Here is a 16,432-nt window from a genome sequence, read left to right on the forward strand (position 1 = left end):
ATGGAAATGGCGGGTGGGCTCCCATTTTGGTGTCATGCTGGGTTATTTCTATGAGTGTGTGGTGGTGTATTAGAGTCCAAGTATTTTTCAATGATCAGTGTGCTACAGTAGTGTTTCTAAAACATGGTTTTCAAGGTCCCTCTGTCTGGTGCTGGTTCTGTATTCAAGCTCATCATATCGATAACCTGTAGATTAGATATACTGTTATTATAGGAGCTCAGTTTGACGTAATGCCTTGAAGATTATTCTTAAACTAAATCCAGCATTTATCGGAGGGACTTGGGACTTGAATTTTAGAACAGTGGCAGTATTGCGTGTTGTTTGCACGGCCTGCAGGTGAACTTGTGTAAACTGGAACGGTACAAGCAGTGAAATAAAAGGTACTAAATGGCCATGTTTGAATGGAAAGATGTGATGTTGATGCTTTACTTTATGCTGACTTAGTATTGTGCTTAGGCTTTTAAGTTAGCTATTCAAAAAGACATTCAAACCTAATTGTCACACCTCCAAATATTTACAATAAAAATAATTCATTCCAGGACATTCATTGGCATATAACATTGCCCCTCAAAGCATGTAAAACCCACTTAAGAACCATAAACCTAGCCACTAAGAAAGCAGCTACTATGTATAGTATTTCCTTTTGTTCAGTTGAAATAAACATATCGAGAAGCCACCAACGTTTGTCTTTTCAAGCACGGCCATTTAGCTGCAAAGGTGAAAGTTCAGTTTGAGTGGAGGAGCGGGCAGAGCAGTTCATGTGCCAATTTGAATCCTATTTTTTGAAACATATTTATTCACAGCCGTTGTAAATTACGTTTTTCCTATCGAGTCTTATTTATGTACAATTGATTGATTCTTCTTGATGAAACATCCTCAGTGGAACCCGCTTGTTGCAGGAGCCCATCTCACATATCATAGATTGCTCATGTCTCCCTTTTTATTTTCTTATCACTTCTTAAAGCTGACTTTCTGTTGTCTGACTGAGTTTTGAAGAGTCTGTGCAATTTTGTACAAAGTGATGTACTTGACATACTACTTTATATTTCTGTGAATAAAATGTGAACAAACTGTTTTTCCTTTTTTCATTCATAAATGTGTCGATTTGTGAGGAAACCGGGTGAAATAGATGAGATATGTTATTGTCTACAGCAACCTTCTGCAGGCCAAGACCTCCATAACGAGCATTAGTATTGACCCATAGAGTTTAAACTCACTGAGTCACTTCAGTGATGTATTCAGATGCCCTCTACAGGTCAGAGAATACAAAAAACAACAACAACAACAATCAAACTGTTTTATTGTATCTGCTTAATACAGTTTCTATTAAACAAAATAAACCATTTTGACATCTTTTATGACACATTACATAATGTACCATCCCATATGTACAATACATACACATATACACATTTCAGCACCTGCAATCTGCACCAATATTCTAATAAATTATAACTCTACACTTCAAAGTCATTTTCTACATTACAGAGCCAGTGTATAGTTAAAGAGGAATTGTGGATCGTTCAGCATTAATAATTACATTTGTTCCATCCGTTTTTCCACTCGCAGTCTTTGGATGGACAAATACCCTTTTAAGTTGTCAAAAGTTGTTTGGCTTCTGACTTAATAATAAAGCTAAATAAATGACATGGGTCACAGTACATCTTTAGAAATGACAAAACAAACTGTTGGTGTACAAAGACTGAACCTCCAATGTACACAAATGTTTTCAGGTTTTGTTACATCTGAAAACACATAAAGCTTCACACTTCTGTGATGATGTGACTCTGACACCAGCATGAACATTCAAGTATAACAGTCTTTAAAACAGTTTTATAATGAATGAAATGTTTAAGGCTGCATCTAATTTGATTAGGTTTTCATTATTGATTCATCTTCTGACTATTTTCTCAACTGATCGGTTAATTGTTTGGTTATAAAATCTCAAAAAATGGCAAAGAAATGCCCATTACAGTTTTCTAAAGTCCCGAGGTGATGACTTCAGATAGCATCTTTTGCTCAACAGTCTAAATCCTCAAAATATTCAGTTTGCTATCACACGAAACAAAAAGAAGGAGTTAATCGTCACAACTTAGACGCTAGAGCCAATTAAATTGTGAAAAATGACCAAAATAGCTGCTTATTCATTTTCTGTCAAGGGACTCATCTATTAATTATTTCAGCTGAAAATGTTACAAAGCCTTCAATTGTGAAACATTTCTTACATCAGGTGCTTTTGAGATCTTTGGAAGAGCAACATGCTGAAAACTTTGCAGCAATAAATAATCCCACATTTCCAGTTTCTACTTGAAATGACTGTTTTTGATCCAGCATTCATTTCCAGGTAAGTGTTGGTGTGTATATACACAAAGACATTTTGTGTTCAGTTGCTCATTTAATCGTCATGTGTGTGGATTATTTTAATGAAACATAAGCCTACCTATGGCTTGGGACTCAGTAAGCAGGCATTATATTTATGTCTGCAACACACTAAAATAATCATCACCTTCAACTGTCAGAAACTGTGCAAACACTTGCAAAAACAGTCCAAGGTAGCACCCCTAACACCTCCACCTCCTTCGCCCTGGGAGTCCTGACATGTAACCCCAGAAGGGGAAGCGTCCGGTTGCTGCTGCTGCTTCTATTTCAGGACTTGGTGATATTGACTAAAAGCAGCCCTCCAGTGACCAGCATCACCATCACAGTCATCTCCATTAGTTTACCATCTGCCCACTTTCTGTAGTTCTCCTTCTGCTTCTCCTGCATGCGCTGCTTCCTGGCTTTCAGTTCCCTCTCTCTCTGCAGCTGCTCCCCATAGTGAGCCTGATAAAAGGCATCAAAATCAAACATGGTCTTTCCCCCAGCTTGGGAGAACCTCCTGGACCTCTGTTGATGCTGCTGCTGCTGCTGCTGCTGCTGTGGAGATCCTGAGGATTTACTTGAGGCCTCTTTGGAGGAGGGCCTTCCTGCATTTTGGACGTCTGACTGGCTCAGGATGCCCCGGTCGTACTTCCTCCTCAGGCTGATGTTGCCCAGGACCGTGTAGGCTTCGCTGATCTCAGAGAAGCGCTGCGTGGCCTCTTTGTTTCCCGGGTTCTTGTCAGGGTGGTAGATGAAGGACTGCTTGTAGTAAGCAGTCTTGATCTGGGACTGAGTGGCATTGGGGGTCACTTTGAGGATGTCATAATAGGCCGTCCTGCTTTTGTACAGCAGAAGACCATCTCCTGAGGTGCCACCAGCCCTCCAGCTGTAGCCTCTCACTGTTGTGGATGAGGGCAGAGTACTAGGATGTAGGTTCAGACGCCTCAGTCCACATCTGGTCTGCCCTGATCCCTGCTCTGCCAGGATGAAGACCACCATGCAGAAAGCTCGGAGCTGCTGAGGGGACCTGAAGGCATCAGGGTGGTTGGAGACAGCTCCTCTGGTCCATGGTGTCATCCTGACAGGCACCAGGGTCTCCTGCAGGAGAGGAGGCAGTCTTGTTGATGAAAGGTACAGAGTAGCCTTATAGTCCTGCAAGCTCTCTCTGGTTTTAACAAATCCAATAAAACGAGGGCAATCCAGGTCCAAAGAGCCGAAGGTCCCATTTAGCTGTCCACTTTTACCTTTTCTCACTCTGTAAAGTTTCTCTGATTTGCGTCGTGTTGCTCTTTTTGACTCTGGGTGATCATCCGGAGCAGACTCCTCTTTTATCCGGCTGTCAGTCACGGTGCAGGTGACCAGCAGGGATCCGGGACGTTCTCCAGAGCAGACCGGTCTACTCTGGCTGTTTCTGAGAGCTGTCAGCCGGTAAACCCCGCTGCCCAGCCTCTGACCGACCTCTGCCATCTTACCCAGAGCGGACCCGGTGAGCAGACAAGCCGGAAAACAGCTGCAGCATCCGGCGGCGTCACACAGCGGAGAACCAATCAGAACCATTGTTTACAGGAAGTACTTATCACAGCCGACCAATCATTGAGCAGAAACATCGACCATAAACGGTTACGTCATCTCCTGTGATATACCTCAGTGGATGTTATATATGAAAGAAAAAAGATGTTATGAAAGAAAAAAAAGTTCTATATGAAGGAACTCATTTTAATATAAATCTGCACCCAGTGTTATAAATAAGCATGTAAATAAGACAAGAAGCAGTTATCTTTCCTTTCCAGTTCCACCTAAAACTAAAGTTCATTTTTAAAATGATGAAGGAGACCTGTAATGACTTCTCACACCAAAGGTTTCATCTAGATTTAAATATCTTTACTTTTTGCAACTCAGACATTAAAACAATAGAACATATTTTTTTCTCTGGTAGATTATCAGGACCTTGGGAGACTTTTTAATATTGGATAATAACTATAATGCTCAAAATACTTTGATTTTAGCACATACAAATATAACATTTGGTCTACAATCAGAGGACAAGCAAATAGAATTTGGGAATAATAATTTAATTATTTTAGCAAAATATTTTATACTCAAACATTGTCTTTAAAAAAAAAAAAAAACTACTCCTATATTTGACGCATATCTAAATGAAATATCATTTTATAAAAAATATGTAAAATGTAAAATGAAAAAAGCCCTGTATCTGTATGAATACCTGTACATTGATTCCTGACTGACCTTTTGTGGTTTTTTTATTTGTTTTTTGGTATTGTTATTTGCTCGCTCAGTTTTTCTTTTTTTTTTAAACTTTTGGTGAAAAGTGCAATCTTCTGAATATAACTTTTTGATAAATACTATAAAATAAAAATACTAATTTGCACCCCTTTATTATTATTTTATAAACTTATTTTCCCTGCCTCGTGTGTGTTATTTTGTTTTTATTGAATGGAAAAAGTTGGGGGGAAACGTTGTTAAAGGTTAATTTAGTAGTATTGTAGAAACGGTATATAAATGGTTCTGAGTCACAACCTCCTCCAATCCAGAAGATGGCGGTATTGCACCTAGAAGCTGTTTACAAATAAACAATAAAAGAGGGAGAAGAAGTTGTGTTACACATGTGGTTTGCTACCACAACATTTTATCTCTTTACTGGACCGATTTCATCTTTAATTCTCCAGAAACCAGTACATAAACACAAGGGGAAGCATGGCATCCAGCTGTAGACGGCCGGAGCACTCGGCTCCTCCAGATGTGGTCAGTGACTCGGTTTAGTCCTTTTTGTAGCTGCTATGCTAACAGTGTCTAATGTAACATTAACCCAAAGAATTTATAAAAGTCAGTCATAAAAATGAAACGACTACTTTAACTTAAATATTATAAGTGTATTTTGCTGCTAATATTGTTGTCATTTTACGTCAGATTTTTCATGCAGGACTATTACTTGTAATGATTTTTTTTTACATTACTGTTGGTACTTTAACTTAAGGATCTGAATACTTCTTCTACTAGTGGCGCATAATGATAATACACAGTGGGTACAAATAGAGCTACAGCTGTGGATTTAGCAGTGGTTTGGTCCCCCTGACTGATATATTATTATATATGACATCATTAGATTATTAATATTGTAGCATCAGTGTGTAAGCAGCATATTACTGTTGTAGCTGCTGGAGGTGGAACTAGTGTAGTCCAGTGGTTCCCAACCTAGGGGTCAGGCCCTTCCCAAGGGTCACCAGATAAATGTGAGGGGAAGTAAGATGATTTATGGGAGAAAAATGAAGAAAAAGCAAAGTTCTGATACATAAATCTGTTTCCAGTTTTTGGACTTTTTCTCTAATCTTTGATTTTTGGTGAAATATTGGATCGTTTGAATATTTATGTTAGAAGTTTAGAGGAAAAAAATCACTATTTGGTGGAGCTGTTAACAACTCATAGACATCTGAAATGTGACCCTGACTACACACTGCCTTTTGTAAGATGTGTCAAATATTCATCTGAAAATGAACTAAAGCTGTCAAATAAATGTAGTGGAGTAGAAAGAATCAGCTGGTGTCAAGGACAGTTTTCTTGAGGTGATATTCTTTTGATAATTTGATATTCTTTCTTCTCCACAGTTCTACAATGAAGAGGAGGCCAAGAAATACTCCCAGAAGTGAGTCTGGATTTTAAATGACCGCTTAAAATGTTTATTTTGCCCAAATTAGTTTCAGAGGACCAGTGTGTAGGATTTAGTGGCATCTTGTTGTGAGGTTGTCTTACAATATGTTTCTATTCTCAAAAGTCACATGTGAAGATGTCTGTGTGTTGTATTGCCTCACAGCTCTCGTATGATTGAGATTCAGACTCAGATGTCGGAGAGAGCCGTAGAGCTTTTGAGCCTGCCAGAGGGACAGCCGTGCTACCTGCTGGATGTGGGGTGAGCGTGTGACAAAGTCTTATGTTTACATGAACTTCTCTATTCCACTATGAACCTGATTAATGCAAAATTAGGATGAAATATCCATGCTAAGAGAAATGTTTGAACCTGATCAGAGTCACATTAAGATGTACATGCTGTATTCTCATGAAGGGTGGGAAGTTGGGAAGGGAAGTTTAGACGTGTTTACACATTTTACATTACAAAAAGAAACATGCATTCTGAATGTTAATTATAGCTGCAAAAACAACTTCTTCCGGTACAGATGTTTTGCTAAATCAACACAAAGATAAACACACTGGTAAACCAGTAAACTGTATAAACTTGTCAGATCCAGAATAATGATCATGTGTGTTTGTGATGTGAAGAACTCAGTCTGTCATTTGTCTCTCAGGTGTGGTTCAGGGCTCAGTGGAGACTATCTGTCAGAGGAAGGACACTACTGGGTCGGAGTCGACATCAGCACTGCGATGCTGGGTTAGTGAAAGTAGAGCTGGATGATGTAGCAATGTAATATCAATATTGTGCTATTACTCATGATATCATGTGAGATCTTAATATTGTGATATCATTTATATGTTGTGGTCATAAAAGTTAAATCACAGTTAAATGAATTCACTTTCTGAAAAACTTAGCTGAGGGAAATGAACAGTTAATGCCTCTACCTGCTGTGTTATCATATCACTTATTATGATTATTGATATTGTGTGAAAACATTCATAGTTTTCTTAAAATATTGTGATAGAAGAGTGTTTCCCAGATAGTTTAATCCAGATGTTAAACCAACTTTATTATGTATTTTTAAAAAGATAACACTCTAGGCACTTGATGAGACTTGTCTGAGGTTGTTTCCTTATCCAAAGTCCAGTGATCAGTTGTGTTACTTATAGATGACTAAGAATCACAAGTACACAAAATAACATCAACATCATACTCTTAAAATAGTTTTTACAAAAAGTTTGATGATAGTTTGAATAATACACACTGATCAAATTGGAGAGTGACATTATGCAAAAATACCTATTATTTCTTATATATATTTAGGATTTGTTTGTTTGCGCATTTATTTGTGAAGGTGATGTGAGTAAATTGCTGAGACAGTGATCAAATGTCTTTTCTGTGACAGATGTTGCACTCGACAGAGAAGTAGACGGAGACCTTTTAGTGGGTGACATGGGGCAGGGGATGCCTTTCCGACCGGGCACCTTTGACGGTTGCATCAGGTAAAGAACATAGCGAACTTATGTTTAAAAAAAACAACAAAAAACTATCACTGCAGTCATTTCTGAGTTTTTCCATTGATCTTATGTTTTATTGCTCGTCAGTATCTCTGCCCTGCAGTGGCTCTGCAATGCTGACAAGAGGTCACACAGTCCTCCCAAGAGACTCTACACCTTCTTTACTACCCTTTACTCTTCTCTGGTGAGATTTTATGAATCTTGTTGATATAATTAAAAATATCCAGATTCCACATTTTACAATGAAGACCTTTACTCACTTCAATTCGCTCTTTGTCTTCCAGTCAAGAGGCGCACGTGCTGTTTTTCAGCTTTATCCAGAGAACTCAGAACAGGTGAAAAAAAAATGGTGTCATTCTTTGTTTTATGATGGTTGTGTATTGATGTGTTTACAATCTGATGTCAGAATTCCTTCACTCACCTCCAGTCTTCCTCTTCCCCTCTCTAAAGCTTGAGCTGATCACGTCGCAGGCCATGAGGGCGGGCTTCAGTGGAGGGATGGTGGTGGATTACCCCAACAGCAGCAAGGCTAAAAAGTCAGTTGCTCTCTGAAGTGGCGCTTTCATTCTCACATGTTCAGCTGCAGCCGTCTGCAATTAATTGCTTCTTAACAGCCTGTGAAATTAGTAGCAGTGTACTCGCAACACAGGGCTAATTAGAACAGGATGACATTAATATTGACACAACTGTTTGGCACATTAGCCTTGTGATAAATTGTCACACATTAGAATGATTTACCCTCTCATGCACCTTTTCCATTTCTTTTTTTTTTGGTTTGGTTTTTACAGGTTCTTCCTGTGTTTGTTTGCTGGAATATCAGGAGTCCTTCCTAAAGTAAGAAACAAAGGCATTCGCTGTAGATATTACCTGTCGTATTAGTCACTTTATGGTGGCTGTGATTTTTTTTTTTTTCATTTCAGGGTTTGGGATCAGAAACATCAGACAGAGCTGTTTCAAACCAGGTTCAGTTCTCGGGACAGAGGTAAAGATACAGAGACTGGTTGTGTTTATATGGATATGATACCAGGATGATTGTGATAGTTTAATGAAACTGTTCACACACAGTTTGACGCAAAGTTAGTGCAAATAACCAGAAATTATAGAGATTTATTTGTTGGTTTATATTATCTGGAGAGAGATGTGATGTGATTAGATGCAGCCTGGGGCCCTGTGTGCATCAAATGAAACATATTAAGATATTTTTTTAATTTATTTTTAGTTTGTTAATGTGTTAACAACAGATTTTGGCACAGTGGTTATTTATTTTCCTACTGAAATGAAAGAATTGCCACAAATGTTTTTGTAGTTTTTTTGGTTGCAAATGGATCAGTTATGTTCACAAACACACTACTGCTGTCTACGTCAGCATTGTCTGTGACCTTTACTGAATAATTGCTTGTTAAAGAAAAGAATTCATAACAGGCTATAAAATGTACCCAATTAAGTAAATCCAAAGTATTAAAAGATAAAAACATTCCTGTTTATTGCCAGCTGTTAGGATAGGAAACAGGTCTTGGCATTCATACGTACAGGTTCAGTCATACCTGGACTGATGAAGCCAAAAGACCGAGAGAAATCTTACTAAAGGTTGTCGTCCTGCCTGAGGTGAAACCCTCTCAGGTGGGTTTTCCTCCCTTTGACATAATAATAATGTGTAAGTCTCTTCTCCTTGTAACACAAGACACTTTCACATGTAGGCACAGATTTGGATGTGGTACATTTTAAATAAGCCACACTTTGTCTTTGTGAAGATGCCGTTTCAAAAACATGAAGGGGAAATCGTTGAAGAAGGGACGAGATTGGATCCTGGAGAAAAAGGAGAGGAGGAGGAGACAGGGGCGGTATGTTACATGACTGTGTTTTAAATTGGCTTTTATTTTTAGGGGTTGTGTCTGTAACATTTGCTGACAGCTCTTCTCTCTCTGCTGTGTGTTTTGTGGTCCTACAGGGAGGTTCGAGCCGACACAAAATACACCGGACGTCAGAGAAGACCTCATTTCTAGCTCTGACTCATGCCTTGATTAGCTCTTGTCTGTGCTCACACACACACACACACACACACACACACACACACACACACACACACACACACACACACACACACACACACACACAATCACCTCTGGAGCTGCACAGTGTTTGGACTCAATTAATGGAGCTCTTTAATTCAAGTGGATGAGACGCAAGAGCGAAATGCTATTATGGCCAATTGTTTTTATATCTGGTCGAGTGTTTGGCAATTTCTCTGACATATGGCGATGAGGATGGAACCAAATGCATGGACATACATCTGTACTGTGCACTGCTGTGAAAAAACACAGTGGAGACAGACTTGGCAACAATGGTGTCACAGAATTAAATTGAAACGATCAAATGTTACATCTTCTGTCTCTGATCAGCTGTTTATTGTATTATCTGCAATATTTTAACAATCGAAATTAAACAAAAATATAAAATCTTCATTGTATTTGCTGTTTATTTTTCCAGAATATAGAAAAAATTGACAAAACTTCAGTGTCACAATACTATGTTACAAATACTTCCCTGCATACAATATGGAATAACACATTCATTACATATGCAGATGTGTATGAGAAAACTTAATTCAGTTTATAAGGATTACAGACTGGGGGAGTCAGTTTGTTTAAATGGACCTCAGGAGGAAATGTAAGTGAATTAAATAAAAAATGACAGTAAATGTGAAAAATATGTGGTGGTTTATGCTATTGAGAGGGAATTTGACATTAATCTTTAGTTTTTATACATGGTTTAAAAATAGGAATGTGCTGGTAAAACAAAACAAAAGGGGATTATGAAAGTATCTCACCAATAAAACAACAAATGGATTAATAGGCTATATTTTCTTATGCAAAGCCTTTACACAATGTAAGAAAAGTCCAATTCATGCTGAAGATTTCTGACGCTATCTTTGCACATCGTGTGGCCGACAGAGGTCGCTGTGTGCTTTGGCACAGTGCAATCCACCTGGGCGTTATCTATGAACGTGTCCAATCGATAATCAAATTCAACACAATTTCACCACTCAGCCAGCCTCTCTGTGGTGGTCATTTCTCTGTGAAAGTGAGCTACATGCTGCCAGACTGACGTTAACGGAGCAAAAAAAGACACCTGGAGGACACAGTACTTTTTTTTTTTAAAGTGGCAATTAGTGCGGATTGAGGAAGTTGCGGGAGTGTAATGGGTTAACGGCGGAAGGCCTCGACTCACCTTTGTGCGCGTCACCCAGCTCTGTGAAGTGATCAAGTGATCCCACCACCCAGCATCCAAACCGAGGAGGGGGTGGGGGGGATATCACCGCCTCTATAGCCGTCAGACGCACGTCCTCGCCTCGGTTGTTCTCCCATCATCCTGTCGGTCTCCGCCCCTCCTCTCCATCATCAAACACATCCAGAAGAAAAACGTCAACTATCGGATTAAGAGTGATTCAGCGGCGAAATAACGCACCATGAAAGACCGCATGCAAGAACTTAAACATGTAAGTTACTGTATGATTCTTTAAAATGGTCAGCATCCACCTGATCTGGGAAGAAATGGCTTTTAGATTCGCTTTTTTAGATGGTGTGAAAGTGGTGTCGGAGAGGGCAGCGCCACAGCTCCGGCTGCGCTCATTGAGCAACAGTTGTGACTCTCGGGGCGTCTGGTGGAGCCTGAAATCGTGTGCTTTATTTTTGGTAACAGACGCTCATAGCCACCAAGGTTTACTGTTTGTGTCAAAAGCAATATAAGGCGCAGGTCGGATGAAGTGATTTCAGTTTTTTAATCAAAGTGAAAGTCACGTTTTTGCCTAAATCTCCCACCAAAAACACACTTACATCTTGCTGCTTATATTCCTCATCAATTTATAGGCTTTCAGAGGATGTCTGTTGTACTGAAGGGAGTTTATAGTTAAGACATCGTGTGCTTTCTAGTATTTAACCTAGATAGTGTCATTCATTTAAAGTTCAGTGTTAAATTCTACCGTATTTATGTGGTATATCCAAATGTGTACAGTTATCCTGAAAGGGAGAGGTTACATGTTGCATATGAGGAAATGTACGACTAGTGGATTGAATTATTGTGTGTGTGTGTGTGTGTGTGTGTGTGTGTGTGTGTGTGTGTGTGTGTGTGTGTGTGTGTGTGTGTGTGTGTGTGTTGTTTTCATCGATCTGGCCAATTATGGGTATGTGACTAGAGTGGGAAATTGGTCCCAGCTCTCCCATTTCACCTGTTAGAGGTCTAATCTCAAAAAAATCTTCTGAACCATCCACACCCAGTCCGTTACCAGCAAATGTGTTGCACTTATTGTAAGTTTCTGTGCATGTATGTAAGAGAGAAACCGGAGTTCATTGTGTCATAACAGATTTTGCAGAAGGCTAGGTGCGCACCAACAATCTCCACACCTCAATCCTGAATCCTCTATTCATGAAAATTTGACCTGACAGCCTCAATATTCTCATATTTATATACCTTAAATCAAGATAGTCATAGAGGAACACATTTATATTTATTTCTCATTTAAATTTTGGGATGTAATTAGATCATGATTAATTGATCACACACATTGTGTGTGTGTGTGTGTGTGTGTGTGTGTGTGTGTGTGTGTGTGTGTGTGTGTGTGTGTGTGTGTGTGTGTGTGTGTTGGTAAAGTGTCTATTGTCAGATCTGGGTAATTGGCAGTTAAGTTGAGGAGAGAGAGGGGAAACAATTTACAGCTCCTCAGTTTTTAGTGAAGATCTAGCTATGAATTGGCCTGGAGGGAGACAACCCAGCCCTGCCAAGTGAGTGAGTGTGTGTGTGTGTGTGTGTGTGTGTGTGTGTGTGTGTGTGTGTGTGTGTGTGTGTGTGTGTGTGTGTGTGTGTGTGTGAGAGAGAGAGTGTGTGTGGTTAGAGAGGCGTGTCTTACAGCCTGCCATGCTGTCTCTCACAGTGCTGTAAAGATGCAGTTGTGCAACTGAGAGATACAGAGACATAGCCTAACACTTCTTCACTAGCTTCAGTTCGGGGTTGACAGAAATAATCCGTCAGATGCTGATTCTGTTTAGTTTTATTATTTTTGATCATGTCTTTCATGTCTCAGACATGGCAGCTGAAGCCGCTCCAGCCACGTCAGGCAATCTAGTCCAAACAAAATTGAAGTAAATTGCAAGTCGCAGACTGTTATTACCCATCAGCACAGGATTAATATTGTTTTCTGTTGTACAGCCTCAAGTTAATGCAGCTTGTTGAATCTCATGGAAATGTCTCAGTGAATCTGTGCAACACATTACAGCAGCACAGTGAATAATACGCGTGTGATTGCATTTGGGTTCTGAGCTGGTATACGAGGGACAATTAACTTGTCTCAATATTGATTAATCTATCACATTTTTTTTTTTAATTAAGCCACTAGTCATTTAGTCTAGCAAATGTCAGAAAAATGTGAAAAATGTCCATCAGAATTTGCCAGTGATGTCTTCATTTTGCTTGTTTGTCTGTCCAGCAGTGCAAAACTCAAAGACATAAGCTTTATAATACTATGAAACAGCAAATCCTCTGATTTTAGTAGCTGAAACCAGGACATGTTTAGCATTTTGTTGCAACTAATCTATTAAATGACTAATTGTTTCAGCTTAACCAAAAACCTTTTGATCTCCAGCTTCAATTTGGTGCAACACTTTAACTTGTGATTGTGCCATGATCCTGCTGAGATTTGGTGGTGACAGTCAACTGGGTTCCCAAATACATTTAAGCTTAATGTTTGACACTGATTTTAACATTAATGTAGGCTCTATTGTATATGGGTACATCTTAATTATGTGGTCGCCCCTGTTAGCTAGTCTAGCAAAAGCCATGCCGCACTTTTGCTCATTGTCATCTAGCAGTACTGTGGAGGATTTATTTATTTAGGACATGCAGACATAGATGTAAAGATGATTGACAGTTTTCTTCTTCTCTGAACTACTAACGTAAACCCTTCCTACAACTGATTGGATTAACTCACCTCTTGCTTGGTTGCTGTTGGTCTTTGCTTTTGATTTTCAAGCTGAAATATGTGGTTGCTGCCGTTCTTGGAGTTATATATTAATAGTTAATAGTTGTGAATGAGATTTGTGAGGGTGGAGAACTCCTCCAAGAAGCCTCACCTTGTCATGGTTGGGGATGTTTTGATGACCCTTTGACCCAGGAGAACAGCTCTTGGTAGGGCCTTCTGAACCAAATTTGTCCAAGTTGAGCCACGCTAACAGTAGTTCAAAGACTTCTTTGGATCAGCAATGTGAAAGACTGATTTCAGACCTTGCAGGTGGAGCATTTGATGGCTTAGTCTGTATCCATTGGTCCTCAGCCTAAGAAAGATTTGGGATCCTGCAGGAGGACACCGCTGAGGAAAAGGATGCCTGAGCTATTTTTCCTAGCCTGCTGCTACCACAAGCTGACTGGATCAACAATTGATGGAGCTGAGTTGAGTCATATTCAAATCAAACTCCATGTTTACCGATTAGAAAAGTATCTATTTGATGTGGCAGCACACATTCCCGAGAGACTTAGAAAAGTAATCCCTGTATAATGTAAGTCTGGTTGATTCTCGCTAGATAATGGTGTGCCCAAATCTCTCCCAGTTCACTGTTGATGTTTACACTGAGTTGAAAATCATCACCAAAATTGGGGAATTTAGGGATTTGACTCAGGGCTATATCAAAATCAGAGAGTTTACTTATTAAATAACACTTAAAGTCTCAAATAAACAAAGACTCCTGTTTACTGCTCAAATTTATACCTGTGTGGATGGGAATCAGGTATTTTATGTTTGTAGTATATAAAAGCAAGTTGAAATGTATATAGATGTAAATGTATATGAATGAATCCAAAGCTAATTAAGGTTTTCTTGGCATGACTATTAGATTTTGAAATGTGCATGTTTTTTTAAGTTAATTTAAAGAATATAGTTCTCAGTTAAATGTTGTGATTCTTTTTTGGACTTTGGCAAATTTCTTTTTCTAATGTGACAACTTTTGTTATGTTCTTATTTTTGCCAACTGCTGATATGTGTAATAATAATAACAATAATAATAATAATAATAATAATAATAATAGTGTAACTACCAATAACAAAAGACTAAGATTACATATTGAGACCTTCATTTTTACATACAAACCAAGCATGGGAGCTGCAAGAAGAAAAGGACCGAGCTTTACAGATTTGGTTGCTCCTGTGTGTTTTTGTAGAGTCATACTGTGAGTTTACTCATCCATGTACTCATTCTGGCAGGAAATTGAGTTGAGCTGATATTTGTGTGAGTGTGCAGGTTCTGCTCCAACATAGTCCATATGCACATGAAGCTACTTTATGAGCTCGACACCTGCTGATGGCTTTGCTCTTCCAGTGGTTCATTAGCTTGTTGCCTAAAGCTGCCAGTGTCAATAACTAAAACTGTCATATGCCCTCTCCCCGTCCCTCGCCTCGTCCCATCTCTCCCAGTTGGGCCAGCAGTGATTTAGTGACAGATGGTGCAGATATGATGCGTTTGTCAGCCTTCCTTGAGCTCTGAAGCCTAAGGGGAAACACGCTGATGAGGTTATTACAGATTTCACACACCGCAGGGACTGTTATCAATCAAATGTGATTGTTTATCATTCTGTGGCAGTGAGTTATTTATTTAGGCCAGCGTTATGAGCTCTGCACCTGTAGCAGGTAATTTCGCCTTCATAGCTCCTCATTTTTTCCTGACGTTTTATCAACTCTGCCTTTTTTCGTTCCATATCATCGTTTGACTGAACATATCTCCCTCTTTTCCCGTCTCCTTAATAATAACCCTCTTTTTTCTTTCATCTTCTCAGTAATGGTGAGTTCCTCCGTTATTGCTCTTTGCTCTTTTCCTATCAGCGATTTATCAGATGGCTTTTTGTCCTCCCCTACATTTTTCCTTTTATTTCTCCCTCCTGTCCTCTGTGCAGTCTTGTTAGGCAGTGGTCGTATTGGCTCAGGCAGCTCTGTGTGTGTGTGTGTGTGTGTGTGTGTGTGTGTGTGTGTGTGTGTGTGTATTTGGTCAGGGTATTCACTGTCACTGCCTGTTTGGCGTTAGAGTGACACATTAACTAATAGGATAGACATGAAGCACCGACTCAGAGGCTGTGTGTATCTTTGACTCTCTTATTTCTCTTTTTTCTTTTCATTATCCCTCCCCTTTCTTCTCCACTCATAAACATCTCACCTTTTTTCCACGTCCCTTGACCCGGTCTTGGCTGTTGACACAAACAAAAGTGAGAAGAAAAGAGTCACTTCGGTTGCAGTTGAACTGAACACTGATCCTAGAGGGTCAGAGGTTTATTTGCCCTCGGTACAAGCTTCAAGCCTCTGTAAACTCCCGGATCTGTGGTTGACAAACTGGCAGCTGACCCACAAATGAGCCTTTATCTATAAAATCAGCTGTAGAAGGAATAAAGTGGTGCCAATATGCATCGTCACCATCCTATATTGTTACTATTAACCATGAGAAAGGGACATGCTTACACACTGACAAATACGCTATTCATCAATACGTAAAGGCTGCATAATTGCAATAATGAGCCATGAAATGAGTGTGACTGATCTGGCATTTCACCAGAGACTTGTCTGTCTCTGCAAATGAGGTGACAGTTGCAATGATATCCGATATCTGTTGGCTGCTAATAGTTATTTTGACATATATGAATGAATGATCCATTGAACCATAATGCACTGCGCCATCCTTAACTATACCAGTAAAGTGTGAAATACGCACCAGTGTTCATAATGGAGCCATTTTTCGAGGTGACTACAGTTGATTGGTTTTGTGGCGTCAACCGTGCAGTAAAATCTTGCTGCTTGTTTTCGAGTTGTGGCCCTAAGGCGTCACTTAATGGAGATCCTAATAATGAATAAAGACAATTCTGTAATCAAACCTTCCCCATC

General features: G+C 39.4%; 3 protein-coding genes across 5 annotated transcripts in view; 2 read left to right on the forward strand and 1 right to left on the reverse strand.

Moving 5' to 3' along the window:
• Positions 1–1,355: 1,355 nt before the first annotated feature.
• dnajc30b (DnaJ (Hsp40) homolog, subfamily C, member 30b) lies at positions 1,356–7,844 on the reverse strand. Its single transcript, XM_062419649.1, has 2 exons — positions 7,785–7,844; positions 1,356–3,871 (listed from the first exon to the last, which is right to left on the reverse strand). Exon 2 carries the CDS (start codon positions 3,826–3,828, stop codon positions 2,647–2,649), a length of 1,182 nt encoding a protein of 393 aa, XP_062275633.1. The 5' UTR covers positions 3,829–3,871; positions 7,785–7,844; the 3' UTR covers positions 1,356–2,646.
• bud23 (BUD23 rRNA methyltransferase and ribosome maturation factor) lies at positions 4,968–9,984 on the forward strand. The gene is made up of 12 exons (XM_062419657.1): positions 4,968–5,124; positions 5,985–6,022; positions 6,191–6,286; positions 6,681–6,763; positions 7,413–7,509; positions 7,612–7,708; positions 7,809–7,859; positions 7,975–8,060; positions 8,313–8,358; positions 8,445–8,506; positions 9,276–9,365; positions 9,473–9,984. Exons 1-12 carry the CDS (start codon positions 5,077–5,079, stop codon positions 9,525–9,527), a joined length of 849 nt encoding a protein of 282 aa, XP_062275641.1. The 5' UTR covers positions 4,968–5,076; the 3' UTR covers positions 9,528–9,984.
• A 589-nt stretch (positions 9,985–10,573) lies between these two features.
• The window catches only part of stx1a (syntaxin 1A (brain)), a 58,760-nt gene continuing 52,901 nt past the window's right edge, over positions 10,574–16,432 (forward strand). Inside the window, exon 1 of one of the 3 annotated variants that reach the window (XM_062419654.1) lies at positions 10,574–11,020. In XM_062419654.1, coding sequence (XP_062275638.1) covers positions 10,991–11,020 — 30 coding nt within the window. In that variant the 5' untranslated portion in view covers positions 10,574–10,990. The remainder of the gene's footprint in view (positions 11,021–16,432) is intronic. The other 2 variants (XM_062419656.1, XM_062419655.1) reach the window with 2 other exon arrangements.

The sequence above is a fragment of the Scomber scombrus genome, chromosome 5 (genome assembly GCF_963691925.1).
Source record: "Scomber scombrus chromosome 5, fScoSco1.1, whole genome shotgun sequence".
In the NCBI taxonomy this organism is placed as follows: domain Eukaryota; kingdom Metazoa; phylum Chordata; class Actinopteri; order Scombriformes; family Scombridae; genus Scomber; species Scomber scombrus.

What these genes read in the sequence shown, in the direction of transcription:
- bud23 (XM_062419657.1), top strand. Translation starts at nt 5,077, where the DNA reads ATGGCATCCAGCTGTAGACGGCCGGAGCACTCGGCTCCTCCAGATGTG. An exon ending in ACCTTTGACGGTTGCATCAG is followed by an intron (nt 7,510 to 7,611) that starts GTAAAGAACATA and finishes ATTGCTCGTCAG; the next exon opens with TATCTCTGCCCTGCAGTGGC. An exon ending in CTACCCTTTACTCTTCTCTG is followed by an intron (nt 7,709 to 7,808) that starts GTGAGATTTTAT and finishes TTTGTCTTCCAG; the next exon opens with TCAAGAGGCGCACGTGCTGT.
- dnajc30b (XM_062419649.1), bottom strand. Translation starts at nt 3,828, where the DNA reads ATGGCAGAGGTCGGTCAGAGGCTGGGCAGCGGGGTTTACCGGCTGACA.